The sequence below is a fragment of the Piliocolobus tephrosceles genome, chromosome 10, assembly GCF_002776525.5.
Source record: "Piliocolobus tephrosceles isolate RC106 chromosome 10, ASM277652v3, whole genome shotgun sequence".
Taxonomy (NCBI): Eukaryota; Metazoa; Chordata; class Mammalia; order Primates; family Cercopithecidae; genus Piliocolobus; species Piliocolobus tephrosceles.
In genome coordinates, this window is record NC_045443.1 from 116,878,948 (window position 1) to 116,894,362 (window position 15,415).

At 47.4% G+C, this 15,415-nt stretch overlaps 1 protein-coding gene across 1 annotated transcript in view; it reads left to right on the forward strand.

The window, feature by feature from the left end:
• Window positions 1–896: 896 nt before the first annotated feature.
• HSPB8 (heat shock protein family B (small) member 8) overlaps window positions 897–15,415 on the forward strand; it is a 17,978-nt gene continuing 3,459 nt past the window's right edge. The window contains exons 1-2 of the mRNA XM_023204509.1: window positions 897–1,776; window positions 9,106–9,169. Coding sequence (XP_023060277.1) covers window positions 1,410–1,776; window positions 9,106–9,169 — 431 coding nt within the window. The 5' untranslated portion in view covers window positions 897–1,409. The remainder of the gene's footprint in view (window positions 1,777–9,105; window positions 9,170–15,415) is intronic.

Sequence of the window (15,415 nt, forward strand, 5' to 3'; positions counted from 1 at the left end):
CAGAGGTTGCAGTGAGCCGAAATGGCACAGCTGTACTCTAGCCTAGGGGACAGAGCGAGACTCTGTCTCAAAAAAAAAAAAAAAAAGAAAGAAAGAAAGAAAAATTCAGTTTTGGCGTGAACTCTGCTAAGTCTGTTTAGCAGCAATCACCCATCTTTGATTTCTGATTACCCTCGATATCTGATCAGTTTCCTCATCCTCCACCGTCCCCCAGGTGATGTCTGAGCACCCTGGCCTGTCTTCAGCAAGCATCCTCTTAGGTTAGCTGAGCCTGAATCCCTCTGATCCCTGGACTTTCCTCCTAGTAATTTTCCATTCGCTGATCCCACCCCCCACCCCACCTGCTTCTTGCCTACAAATTCCCACTTACCTATGACCTACTGGGAATCAAATCTAATCTTTCTCCCTTACTGCAAAATCCCATTGCGGGGGTCCCTACATCTAAGGAGAAAGTTTCCTTGCCCAGTAAAGTCTTGCTTATCATACTTTGACAAGAGTCATATGAATACATATATATATGCGTGTGTAATTTTTTTTTTCTTTACCGCTCTCCCCAGAGGGCGTTGAGGCTTTAGGAGCTTGGCCACCTTGTAACTGGGGATTCCAACCCAGGGACATCCTTCAAATCCACTGGGCTCCTGTCTCTCTCTTCCCTTTCTGCAGGTCCCCAGGGGAAAGGCAGGATGTGACACGCTCTGGCGAAGGTATTTCCAGAGGGTGACCTGAGCCCTCAGCCAGGCTAGGGGTTATTAATAGCCAGGCCTTAGTGCGCCTCTCTGGGAGGGTGGCTCCAGCACCGGGAGCAAGCGGAGGGCGGAGCTGAGCGGAGTGGCCAGGGGAGGAGAGAGTGTCCAGAGAGGCTGGTTGAACTTGGACGCGGCCCCTCCCAGCTCCCCCCACAGCCCAGCTGTTCCCTCCGCGGATTCTCCGGGGCTGGTTCATCACCTCCGAATATTCCTGTGACAGGAGACGCTTGCAAAACCCGCCTCCAGTCTCCAGCTGCAAATAAATAGGAGGCTTGCAGCCCAGGAGGAGCCAGAAGAAGTTTCTAGGCGCGCGTGCCCTGGGTTTATTAAGCTCCTGGCTCCGCTCTAGACCTCAGCGGCTCTGGCTGCCAGCCTGGGCAGCCTGGGAGGACGGTGGCTTGCTGGTCTGTCGTGAGGCAGTGCGGAGAGGGGCCCTCTGGGATTCTGCTGGACCTGCCCGGGGGTCACCTTAGGGGTCTGGGACCCCAGCTGAGGGGACACAACCGTCCCTGGCAGTGGTTGGTTCTGCTTCTCCCTGCAGAAAAGCAGCATTTTCGGAAGCTGAAGAATAAGCTAGCCCAGCCACACCACCTTGTTGAGTGACCTTGGGCAGGTGGTTCTGTCTCTCTGAGCCTCTGTTTCCCTCTGAGCTCAGCAGTCACCATGGCTGATGGTCAGATGCCCTTCTCCTGCCACTACCCAAGCCGCCTGCGCCGAGACCCCTTCCGGGACTCTCCCCTCTCCTCTCGCCTGCTGGATGATGGCTTTGGCATGGACCCCTTCCCAGACGACTTGACGGCCTCTTGGCCCGACTGGGCTCTGCCTCGTCTCTCCTCCGCCTGGCCAGGCACCCTAAGGTCTGGCATGGTGCCCCGGGGCCCCACTGCCACGGCCAGGTTTGGGGTGCCTGCCGAGGGCAGGACCCCCCCGCCCTTCCCTGGGGAGCCCTGGAAAGTGTGTGTGAATGTGCACAGCTTCAAGCCAGAGGAGTTGATGGTGAAGACCAAAGATGGATACGTGGAGGTGTCTGGTAAGTCAGGGGTAGGAAGTCGGGGGGGTGGGGGGGAGTAGGCCTCAGCCCTGGGAATAGCCAGGAGAAAAGTTTCCTGAGGCTGGGACAGTGTGACACAGGTGACCTCAGGGCTCAGGAATGCAGCCTGCAAAGTTATCTTTATGGAAAACTTCTCTCCCAGCTCCCAGCAGAGATCTTAACCTGCCTGACTCAGCTACTGGGGCCTTTGGGTGCTGATCAATCAGGGTACAGACAGGAAAACAGAAACCACGTTGGATATTTTGACAGAGGGCATTTAATATAAAGAACAGGTTAAACAGATATCAAAAAATTAAAAAACAAAGAAGAAATGGGATTTCATGCACTCCAGCATCACAACATAGGGTCTAGAAGTTCACGTTAAGGCTGAGCAATGATAGTGTTAATATCCACAATGGGTTTCCAGTGAAACACCTCTCCTTGTCCCAGACAAGGAAACTGAGGCTTACCAGTAATTGTAGTAACACTAACTGGTAACTCTGAGTGCTAACTATGTGCTCAGCACTTTGCTAAATACTGTTGCCTATCATATCTCAGCTAACACAACCACCAGAGGAGGTGGGTACTGTTTATCTTCTTTTTTTTTTTTTGCAGATGAGGAAACTGAGGTATGGAGAGATTAAAGTAACTTGTTCAAGGCCACCAAAGATTCAGACCCAGGCTGCCTGGGAATTGGGAGGCCAGAAAGAAGGAATGATTTACTGAGCACCTGCTAGGTGCCAAGGGCTGGGCTGACATGCTTATACTTCTTCTCCAAAATCACCCTCAGTCAAGTCCAGAGTAGCAGGGGTGTCTAGGCCCATCTTGCAGTTGAGGAGGCTGAGGCCTAGGTGGGACTTGTTCACAGTCATGCCATGAGTCAGCAATAGGAGTGGAGTAGGGACTGGGCCTATCCACAGCTTTAGGCTCAGGGCTCTCACAGCCACATCCCACCCTGGGAGAAAGAAACATACAAGGGGGAAAGAAAGAGAGAAGACAGGAAGCTCAGCCCCTGTTAAGCTGGGCAGCAGAAAAAGCTTTCTTTTCCTTCCCTCCCGCTCCATTAAAAAGAATGTGTTCCCGGCAGAGGCTTGCCTTCCAGAAAATCAGTCAAAGCCATTGCAAACACAGGCTGGGCAGGAACAAGCCCCAGCAATGTTCAGGGGGAGTTTCAAGCCAGTCATGGCAGAATTATAAACATCAGAGGCTCCAGCGGGTGTGGTGGGCTGGGAGACTTGCTGGGGCCACGTGCTGATGACAGGGTCAGCCAGATCTCCGAGTTGGCTGGGAGCCAGGCACGAGTTCCGAAACTGGCTCCAACTCTAACCAGCAGGATGTGCAAATTACTTTACTTCTTTGTGCTTGTTTTGTTTCCTCATCTGGAAATTAGGATTCAAATGGTTATACCGTAAAGATTGTTGTATTAAATGAGGTGATGCTGTACAATGTGTACATACCTGTGAACCCAGAAAATCTGAGACATATCTCAGTTCATTTAGGAAGTTTATTTGCCAAGGTTGAGGACATGCCCATGACAGAGCCTCAGGAAGTCCTCCTGTCATATGCCCAAGGTGGTCTGGGCACAGTTCAGATTTATACATGTTAGAGAGACAGGAGACATCAATCAATATATGTAAGAAGTACATTGGTTTGATCTGGAAAGGCAGGACAACTTGAAGCAAAGGCAGGAAGATTTGAAGTAGGGAGAGGTTTTCCAGGTCACAGGTAGGTGAGAGACAAATCATCGAGTTCTTTTGAGTTTCTGATTAGCCTTTCCAAAGAAGGCAAGCAGATATGCATCGATGTTAGTGAGCAGAGGGCTGACTTTGAATAGAATGGGGGGTAAGTTGGCCCTAAACAGTTCCCAGCTTGACTTTTCCCTTTAGCTTAGTGATTTGGGGGCCCCAGGATTTATTTTCCTTTCACATTTCTATGACCTGGAACACAAGGAATTAGTAGTATTATTGCCGTCGTTGTTGTTATAATGCCAGGCATCCAGGAAGGCCCCAATAAATAATGAATAATAGATTCTCTTTGAAACCTGGGTTCAGATCCCAGCACTGCTGTTCACTAGCATGATGGATGTGGACAAGAAAGTCTTTTCATCCCTCTGAACTTCATTTCTCCTATCTGCAGAATGGGGATCATAATACTATCTGCCCTGCAAGAGTGTAGGAAAGATTAAACATATGCAGACTATCTATGATCACATAGGCAGAGTGTCTATAAAATGGAGCTAATAATAGTGCTTGGCTGGCATTCTGTAAACAGAACGATTATCACCATCCTTCTGTCCTTGTTTTAATTAGGCTTTTAGATGCTTCCAGCCCAAGTCCAAGGGTCTTCCCTACCCTGTGGCCTCTCTAGGAGACCCTCTGTCCAGCCTGGAGGGCTTTTCCCCATCCTCTTTTGTAGGTGCTTCATAACAGGTGGGGTCTGGCAGCTCCATGTTGAGATCTCAGCTAAGTGTTTTACTAATCCAGAGGCTTTGGGTGAGTCATGCAGTCTCAATTTCCGCATCTGTAAAATGGGGTCATTGGGAGCTTACATAAGACAAAGACAAAGCTTTTCAGATGTACAATTAGTGACATCGGCTAGACAGAATCCAAATTCCCTGAGAGTCCACACAAGCGCTTTCAAAGAAGGAGTTTAAAAAAATAAAATTGATATCAGGAGCTCTATTTAAGAAGCAACTTTCGGGCCGAGTGCAGTGGCTCATGCCTGTAATCGCAGCACTTTGGGAGGCCAAGGCGGGAGGATCACTTGAGGTCAGGAGTTTGAGACCAGCCTGGCCAACATGGTGAAACCCTGTTCTACTAAAAACACAAAAATCAGCTGGGCGTAGTGGCAGGCACCTGTAATCTCAGCTACTCAGGAGTCTGAGGCAGGAGAATCGCTTGAACCCAGGAGGTGGAGGTTGCAGTGAGCCGAGACCATGCCACTGCATTCCAGCCTGGGCAACAAGAAAGAAATTCTGTCTCAAAAAATATAAAAAATAAAAATAAATAAAAAGCAATTTTCAAGGGAAGTTGGAAGTCAGATCCAATTTCCCACCCTGTACCACATAATGACAAATCCGTTCCTCCACAAGTATGTGCTAAAGGCCTACATGTGGTGGCTCAGTGGTTCCTCATAAGGACCTCCTAGGAAGTGAGGGTAGGTTAACCCCATTATGCAGATAAGGAAACCGAGGCCCAGAGAAAGTAAACTCACCTGAGATCACCCACTTCTCCCTGGCAGTGTCTGAGATTCAATGTCAGGCCTCTCTGACTGGTTCTGAGCCAGGATGGCTGGATCTACTTCTGGCGGTGTGACCCTGAGCAAATCCCACAGCCTCCAGAGCCTCAGTTTTACTGTTGGTCTTACGAAGAGGTAGACAAGATCAGAATTTACTAAAGTACTTCAAGTGGTTACTAGGCATCTAGAAACAGGAGCAGGAGAGTTCAGAGTCTTATATGGTACCAGTAAAAACAAAATTATAAACAGGTCTTCTCATTGCAGGACTTGTCAGAGCCTTTAAGTCACTAATGCAGTTTATGAATCTCTGAGAGGCAGCCCTGTCTTATCTGACCACGTATGAGTGTCTCATTCAAGGAAGTGTTTGGAAAATGCTGGACTAGACAATTTCCAGCAAGCCTCAGATTCCCCTGCCCGCATCCTGCAACCACCAGCCAAGAGATGTTCCCTTCATGGGCCACTGGGCCAGACCCTGGCGAAGTTAGAGACTGGAAAGCCCCAAGGCCTTATTCCCACCCTTTCTCCTTAGTCCCAGGGCCTCTGCCTTCCCTGGAAACAGCACCTTCTTTCTTTAGCTGGGCCAATAGTATTCCACTAACATTTCTCTGAGGCATGTTGAAAAAAGCATGTCTGCAAGGGGTCTCTGACTTCTAGCCTCTGGATGTATTTTTAAAAATCATAATAATTACTTTTTTCTGTTTACAAAAATAAAATGTCTTCATGATGGAATATGTAGTTACGAAAGCAAAATAAGAAATTAAAAATCACTCGTAATCCTTAAGCTGCCCTAATGGAAGTATGCAAATGATAAGCAAATTGAGTTTCAAGATGATCCTCCTAAGGATACTCTCTCTAAACCAGGTTAACTCCACCTCCAGGCCCCTCTTAAGGAAATCTTGGAGCTTTCCCTGCCCAGAGATCCTCGGTTCCCTCAGCCCAATACCCTATTTTCAGAGCAGACAGAGGCACCTAGTTTCTGAGAAGCAGTCCTTTCCCCAAACATCAAAATAAACCGCAAGCGTTGACCTTCACATGGTACTTTGACCACTTCAAAGCCATTCGGTGACTCGCTTGCATTTGTTTCCTACAGTAACCCAATAAGGTAGGTGTTGTCACTCCCATTTCGGAGAAGAATAAACTGAGGCTCAGAGAAACTCAGAGATGTGCCAGGAAATGTCAGAGTAGAGACTTAAGTCCAAAACTCAGTATTCCAGAACCTATCTGCCTGCTTTTGAATCTTTGCACCAGTCACTTCCAAACTGTGTGACCTTGGGTACAGCACTTAACCTCTCTGAACTTCAGGTTTCCTATCTACAAAATGATAATAATGAAACTGCCTGCTTGTATTATCATTTTACTATTATTATTAAAGGTTGTTGCAAAAATTAAAGGAGTTGATAGAGATAAGGTGCTTAGAACGGTGGCTGACACCAAGGAAGCACTATATGACTTTGCTGTTATTATTTGTATCATCAGTTATTCTTCCCGGGACACCAGCACGCAGGAGGATTCTCAGATGCAAAAGGGCTGAGTCAGAGGCACTGGCCTGTCCCCAGGGGAAGCAGGTCTCCCGGCGCCCTGGCTATGGGGAGGGTACCAAAGAACAGACAGTGCTCTTCCGGGCACAGGCCTGTGGTAGAGCCAGGCAGTTGGTGGTCACGGAGTTGGCAGCACAGGATAGATTGTTTAAGAGGCCACACATTCACAGAATAGCATATTCTGCTTAGCCAGACACTCCAGTTTAAAACGAATTTCTTTTCCTGAGAGCAATTTAGCAATACAGATTAAGCCTTAGAAATTCTGGAAGTTGGATTAGTCTTCAGTTAATCCTAAAGAAGTCACAGGGCCTGGTGTAAAGCTACAAGAATGTTCAGGGCCATGAAGTTCTCTCCAATGTTGGAAATTCCAAAGTAGGGGATTGGTTAAATTAGCTCTTATGTATTCCTCAATAGAACACTGACTGCAGCCATTAAAAATTATGTTGTCAAAGAATATTTGGTATATTGAAAAGTAATTATAATGTGTTAGCAAGAAAAAAAATAAGTTCCAAACATAATGCAGAGAACTATCCCAATTGATAGAACACCGATATACATGGATACTATGTAACATTTACACATTTCTGAGAAACATAGAAAAGTCAGAACATATGAAATATATTATTAGTGGCTTCCTTGGGGTGACAGGATTATGGGCAGTTTTGATGGCTTTTTTATTTTTTTTAATTTTTTCTGTTGTTGTTGTTGTTTTTAAATTTAGAGACCAGATCTCACTCTCTTGCCCAGGCTGGAGTGCCGTAGTGCATTATAGCTTACTGTAACCTCAAACTCCTGGGCTCAAGCAATCTTCCCACTTCAGCCTCGCAAATAGCTGAGACTACAGGCATGCACCATCACACCTGGATAATAATAGTAATATTAATTACTATTATTATTATTATTACTATTTTGAGACAGAGTCTCGCCCTGTCGCTGGGCTGGAGTGCAGTAGCACGATCTCAGCTCACGGCAACCTCCACCTCCCAGGTTCAAGCAATTCTCCTGCCTCAGTCTCCCAAGTAGCTGGGACTATAGGCATGTGCTACCATGTCCAGCTAATTTTTGTATTTTTAGTAGAGACGGAGTTTCACCATGTTGGCCAGGATGATCTCGATCTCTTGACCTCGTGATTCACCTGCTTTGGCCTCCCAAAGTGCTGGGATTACAGGCATCAGCCACCACGCCCTGCCTATTATTACTATTTTTTAGAAGCAGTGCCTCTCTGTGTTGTCCAGGCTGGTCTCAAACTCCCGGCCTCGAGTGATCCTCCTGTCTCCCAAAGTGCAGACATTATAGGAGTGAGCCACCATGCCCCGCCTATTTTCTACATTTTCTAACATACACATGTATTATCTTAAAGCACAAAAAAAGCTATCAACAAAGAAATAATTAAAAGTAATTAGCTTTAAGTTGTCAGTTTAAAAAAAAATCTGGACTGCTATATTCAACAAACTTATTTACATTCTAGATTTCAAGGCCTCTCAGAAGCACCTCCCTGTGTAAATGAGAGTTCTTGTCTCCAGAAAGTGGCCCCACAAATGAGGACTGAAAAGTAACAGCCGAATGGCCCCACTGTTGTACTAATCTTGTTCGTTTAAAGAGAAACTAGAGACACCCTCTTTGTTAAAGAAAAACAGAATGAGGAGAGACTGAGAGAATTAGAAGGTGCTATGTACGTTACTAGATCAAAACCAGTTTAGGCCCAAGCCTTCTCGTAATTTCATCTTTCTCCTCCCTGAAGGGTTTGGGAAGCCCTCTCGTACCGCAGGGTAAGAGGCAGGAGGGCTGGTGGAATTTCACATCCACAGTGCTCTCAGGAAAAGCTGAGTGTTTTTGGTAGATTAAAGCATTCTTTTTCCAGGCTGTGCTTTCACTACTGGCTACAGATAATGTGGCTTAAAGAGCTAAGCGGGAGCTGGAACAGACAGAAATTCAAGAGCAGAGGGGCGTCAGGCCCTAGAACTTGGCCTAGACTCAGAGAGAGCTGATTCAAAGCTCAGAGCCACCACGGACCTGCTGGGCGACCCCGGATCCATCACCAGGCCTCAGTTTCCATGTCGGAAACAAAGGGAGAACGACGTCTGGGCTCAGAGTTAGGAAAGCACTCTGTTGGCTGTAAAGCAAGCTACATGGCAGAGTTGCCCTCAGCACGTGACCCCACTTCAAGCCTGCCACCCAGTCTGGGATGTCAGCCCCAGGGTTCTACTGGCAGGTTAGAGAAGAGGAGTCAGGTGGGAGACTGGGAAGATTTGGTACAACACATGGCCCAGCTTCTGTGATTTCCTCAGACTAACCCTTCATTACCTACAAACCATGGTCAACGCCTCCTTTCCATCAATTACCTTATTTCACCTTCATAGCCAGCCTTGGAGGTGGACTTAAATGGGTCTGTATGGCAGACAAGGTCCTTGAGGCTTAGACAACTGGAGTCTCTAGGGTAGACCTAAGCCACACAGCAAGGCAGGTCCAGGTCCAGGATTTGAACCCAAGCCTGAGTCCTGAAGGATGCCCAAGGAACATAGATGCTGACACGCCACACTTTTCTTCCTTCCAGGCAAACATGAAGAGAAACAGCAAGAAGGTGGCATCGTTTCTAAGAACTTCACAAAGAAAATCCAGTGAGTAACCTGGAGTCATGGAGCTCAGGGTGGGAGTGGAGAAGGGGGCACACCTGGGACCCATGATCTGGGGTCTCTCCCTCTTGGGCATCTCTTTTTTAAGACACATCCTTGGGGCAGGAAATTGAACCCTCACACCCAATGAGAAGACAGTGTCCCAGCAGACCTGTAATAGGGTCCCAGAAGGGGTAGCACATAGATGGCATCATCTCATCTGCTCGGTGTCCTGGGAGGTGGGTATTAAAAACCCCATTTTATTTATTTATTATTTATTTATCTGGAGACCGAGTCTCACTCTGTCACCCAGTCTGGAGGGCAGTGGTGTGATCCTGGCTCACTACAACCTCCACCTCCTGGGTTCAAGCGATCCATGTGCCTCAGCCTCCCGAGTAGTTGGGATTACAGGCATGTGCCACCATGTCCGGCTAATGTTTTGCATTTGTTTAGTAGAGATGGGGTTTCACCATATTGCCCAGGCTGGTCTCAAACTCCTGGGCTCAAGCGATGCACCCACCACAGCCTCTCAAAGTGCTAGGATTAGAGGCTTGAGCCACTGCACCCGGGGAACACCCCCCTTTTGTGGACTAAGCATCTGAGAGTAAGTGAGACAATGCCTTGTCCATAAGCACGCAGCCCCTACCCCCGGGGCATAGCTGAGGGAGGACCCCTGTCACCAACCAGAAAGACTATCCCCTGATTCCCCAAATGCTCCAGCAGAATGTCTTGCAGGCTGCTTGCTCTGCCTCTGCCCAGCCGGGAGAGTGAACACCTTCTCTAGAGCATCCACAAAAATGAAGCTGGAAAGGGTCCTGAGAGCACTGCATACTACCCAGAGGGGTTTGGAGGCTGAGAGATTGGGACAGAGGAAGGGCTATTTTGCTGAGCGGAGGGAGTAGAGGGGATTCATGTTTAACAGGGAAAGCTGAGAGACCATGAGAGCAGCCAAAGACAATCAAGCTGAGGCCATGAACCAAAGCTACCATGAGCCCCTAACTGGCAGTACCTATAGGGAGAAGAGTTGCACAGTGTGGTCATGATGGCCGCACTTAAACAACTGCCAGGTGCTTCATACATACCTTCTCTCTAATCAGCAATCAGCGTCACTCCACTGTGTGCATTTCTGGCCCTAAACTCTCTCTCTCTCTTTTTTTTTTTTTTTTTTTTTTGAGATGGAGCCTCGCTCTGTCTCCCAGGCAGGAGTGCACAGGCACGGTCTCAACTCACTGCAACCTCCATCTCCTGGGTTCAAGCAATTCTGCTGCCTCAACCTCCCGAGTAGCTGGGATTACAGGTGCATGCCACCATGCCTGGCTAATTTTTGTATTTTTAGTAGAGACAGGGTTTCACCATGTTTGACCAGCCTGGTCTTGATCTCCTGACTTCAAGTGATCTGCCCGCCTCTGCCTCCCAAAGTGCTGGGAGTACAGGTGTGAGCCACTGCGCCCGACTCCTAAACTCTTTTCCAAGCCATTGTTGCATTTAGTCTTTGCAGCAAAAGTGTGCATCGGGGAGAAGAGACATGACCCTCCTTGCAATACGGGGAAACTAAGTCTCCTACAGGTGAAAGGACATACCCAAGGTCTTTAAAACTAGAATTTAAAAGGGCCCAGAATAGATCCCTGACCTCTGAGTTCCACGCTCAGTCCTTGAGCAAGGAATGCTGTTTCCTCATCTGTGAAAGGGATGCTGATTCCAGCCTTGCAGGTTCCTGGCTGAAAGTGACATGAGGTCACGGCCCAGCGTAGGTCCTCATAAGTGGCAGTTCATTATTACTATTGTTGTTGTTGACTCTTAACTTCTCCATCAGCCTTTGCGAAGACATTCTGTTTCTGGAGAGATCACACTAGCTGAATTCTGAGGCTTCTTCCAGCTTTGGGATTCTACATTCCTGTCTCTTGCCCCACTGGCCCTCCCAGAGCCTCTGCAGTTCTTGGAAGCCTGTGGACACTTCCTGATAAGGCAAACGCCAAACCGTTTGTTCTTCATGTTGGCTGGCTTGCCTGACATCTCCGTGCCCCACACCTCTCCCTGGTGTAGTAAGCAGATTAAACATTGCTGAAGGGAGAGGAAGGAAGGCGATGGGGAAGCTGATGTCAAGGCTCAAATGAGGTCTCAGGGTGGAGTCACAAGCAGGGCATAGCTGTAAAAGGGAATGAGTGAGAAAGCAGTGAATTAATCATCTTAAAAGGGATGTGTGTGTGTGTGTGTGTGTGTGTGTGTGTGTGTATTTCACAAGCTCCAAGGCCTTAGGGGAAATAGCTCACTGGAAGTAACCTGATGAGAAATGCCTGAAATTGAAATTGCTCCAAGCTGGTGCTCAGCTGCTGAGCTGGGCTAGTTGTTAAAATATTCAGTGGTTCCCAAACTTCTTGGCACCACGGACCAGTTTCAGGGAAGGCAATTTTTTCATGGACTAGGGGATGAAACTGTTCCACCTCAGATCATTGGGCATTAGATTCTCATAAGGAGCGCAACCTAGATCCCTCACATACACAGTTCACAATAGGGTTCAAGCTCCTATGAGAATCTAATGCCACCGCTGATCTGACAGGAGGCGGAGCTCAGGCAGTAATGCTGGCTGAACTGCTGCTCACCTCCTGATGTGTGGCCTGGTTCCTAATAGGCCACAGATAGGTACTGGTCCATGATCCAGAGACCCCTGAATATTGGCTAGCGCTTGCCCTGAGCCCTCCCTAGCCAACCCCAGTCACTCTGATCCTGTCCCCAGGACCCTCTAAACCTCTCCATCTTCCAACAGCTAAAGGATCCCAGGACCCTCCTCCATCATTATGACATGCACCCATCCCTTCTGAATGGTCAGTGCCCAGCTGCACCAGTTGTTAAATATTTTGAATCTCAGCTCCGGGTGCAGGGAGTCCTGGCTCCACGAGAAACTGGGTGGGTAACTTGGGGCAACTTGCTTAACTCCCCTGACCTTCCATTCCTGCATCCCTGCATCCCTGCATGGAGGGATTGTGATGGGAGTGAGAGGATGTGTATAATGCATTAAGCATGGAATACAGACTCAGGGCTTGGTCCATGGGAATTAATATTATGAAAAGGCTTCACAAGGCTGGACTCACACTCCAGCAGCTGGGACTCCTGGGAGCTCCTGGCTCTGCCCAGACTCTAGAAACCAAAGAGTCAAACTGGAGTCTGGGACACCTCTGGACCAATCTCAGGAGGCCTCGTTGCCTCCTCTCCCAGGGAAACCTCCGGTCATTAGAGGACAGGGAGATTTCTTCAGCCAGGCTGAGATCCTTGGAGATTTCCACCCTGGCAGGATGCTGCAGCTGTTTGCCTTAACTATGGCAAGGAAATTCATCCCAACACATCCATCTCTGTGTGAAAGGCCCATTTGCACTGAATAAGGAGGAGAGGGAGAGGTCTCGGGTTTCCTATCAGGCTGGGGGCAGGGCAAGGACTGCAGCTGGCCTCTTTTCCACACTCAACCTGGATAAGAGAACAGGAAGACAAGGGTGCAGGCAATTACCAAGGGAGGATGCCTGGAACCAAAGCAAACTTTATTTTCCTGGTTCCACATCTTCCCAGATATCTGTTCTGCCACTTATGACACCTATGACATGCCCAGAACCATGCTAAGAGGTTTATAGATTTAATTTTATTTAATCTTTAGAATAATCCTATTGAGTAGGTTTGTTTTGGTTTGTTTGTTTGTTTTTTAGAGATGGAGCCTGGCTCTGTCACCCGGGCTGGAGTGCAGTGGTGCCATCTTGGCTCACTGAAACCTCTGTCTCCCAGGTTTAAGCGATTCTCCTGCCTCAGCCTCCCAAGTAGCTGGAACTAAAGGAGTGTGCCACCACACCCAGCTGAATTTTTTTTGTATTTTTAATAGAGATGGGGTTTCACCGTCTTGGCCAGGCTGGTCTCAATCTCCTGACCTTAGGTGATCCACCTGCCTCGGCCTCCCAAAGTGCTGGGATTCCAGGCATGAGCCACCACACCCAGCTAAATTTTTTTTGTATTTTTAGTAGAGATGGGGTTTCACCATCTTGGCCAGGCTGGTCTCAATCTCCTGACCTTAGGTGATCCTCCCGCCTCGGCCTCCCAAAGTGCTGGGATTCTGGGCGTGAGCCACCATGCCTGGCTTTGAGAAGGTATTATCAAGCCCATCTTGTGGATAAAGAGACTGAAGCTCAGAGGAGTAATGGGATTCAACTAAGGTCACACAGCGAGTAAAGAACAGATCTGGAATATAGTATTATTAAGCCTTAAAACAGAAGGAGGCTGGGTGCAGTGGCTCATGCCCGTAATCCCAGCACTTGGGAGGCCGAGGCAGGCAGATCACTTGAGGCCAGGAGTTCGAGACCAGCCTGGCCAAGATGGTGAAACCCCATCTCTACTAAAAATACAAAAATTAGGTGGGTGTGATGGTGCACACCTCTAATCCCAGCTACTCGAGAGGCCGAGGCAGGAGAATCACTTGAACTCAGAGGCAGTGGTTGCAGTGAGGCAAGATCGCACCACTGCACTCTAGCCTGGGTGACAGAGGAAAAAAAACAAGGAAATACTGCCATTGGCAACAGCAGGGATGGAGTAGAGGACATTCTGCTAAGTGAAATAAGAAAGACACAAAAAGAGAAATACTGCATGATCTCACCATATGTGGGATCTAAAATAGTCAAACTCATAGAAGCAGAGAGTAGGGTGGTGGTTGTCAGAGGCCAGTGTGGGGTGGAAAATGGGGAGATGTTTGTCAAAGGGTACACGGTTTCAGTTTTGCAGGATAAGTAAGTTCTGGGGGGCTAATGTACGGCACGACAATGATAGTTTACAATATTACATTATATATTGAAAATTTGCTAGTACCGTTGCAAAATTAATCTTCTTAACTTAAATGTAATCTTCCCAACACACATAGATACACAAAATATATGTTAATTAGCTTGACTCTGGTGATCACTGTATTCACCATGCATATATACATCAAAACATCAAGTTGTATACCATATATATAGAGAGATGTATACGGTTTTATATGCCAATGATATCTCAATAAAGCTGTTTTTTAAAAAAGAGCAGATTGGGACCTGAGCACAGCTCTCAACTTTCAAAGTCCATGACCTTCTTATTTGGTTAGGGGAAACCAAATTACAGTCATTTGCAATACCGTCATTCGCATCCCGTCTTCACTATTTTTTGCCTTATATGCTTACATTGCTGTACCATGATTTACTAAAGGTTTATTTTTTCTTTTAGATCAACTCATTTTTGATAAAGTTAAATTCTCATCACTAAAATGTTCACTGAGGAAGGCAATCATGAAATAAATCCAATGAAAGCAAAATGTGGTTAAATTCTAACTAGATAATATTTCCTGCCTACGAGCCTCAGCTCTTTCATTGTTAAAAAGGGAAGGTAGCAAGTGATAGAGGCTAAAGGCATTAAAGGCATATTAGTACTTAGCAGAGACATTCCTTCAGATGTAAGTAGAAGCACTGAAAGAGAAATGAAGAGGAATTACTTCCCACCAAGTGGGTTCAACATGCAAGTCAACTGGTGAGAGACCTTGGACGTGTCTATCTCTCTGAGCCTCAGTTTCCCCGTAAGTTATATGAGACCACTGTCATGGACAATCAGGAAGATCCTTTGGGACCCTGATACTCTGTGGTTCAATGATACCGCAATTTGTGTGATACTCCATCTTGCTGTCAAGATGCCAACATGTAAGGCCAAAGACTGCAACGTAATTCTCACACCACCCTAAGAGGTGGATACTATTTTTGCCCCCTTTTTTCTGCAAAGAAATAGGTTCAGAGAGGCAAGATCACCAGCCCCATGTTGTGTGGTCAGGAAGAGTAAGAATTTGAATGCAGGTTGGCCTGCCTGCAAAATCCATGCTCTAGGCCGTAGCTACCCTGCCCCACTGTACCTGCTGTGCACTGGGTTGGTGTGCACATGGTTAAACAGTCAGCCCATCCCCAGCAGTGGGAGGGAGCTGTAAACTTTTGACCTTGTCTCTGCTTCAAAATCTTGACTTGGCAGCTTTCTAGTTCCCTCTTTTTCTTCCATATGTACTTTCCAGAAGCACCCTTGTTCATCTCCATGGTTCCAATTTGGCAAGGAATCTCCTGGGTAGATACGGCTCATGTGGCTACGGGATGCTATACATACAAATAAAGAAAGAAAGAGAGAGAGAGAGACAGAGAGAGAGACAGAGAGAGACAGAAAGAAAGAAGAAGGAAGGAAGGAAGGAAGGAAGGAAGGAAGGAAGGAAGGAAGGAA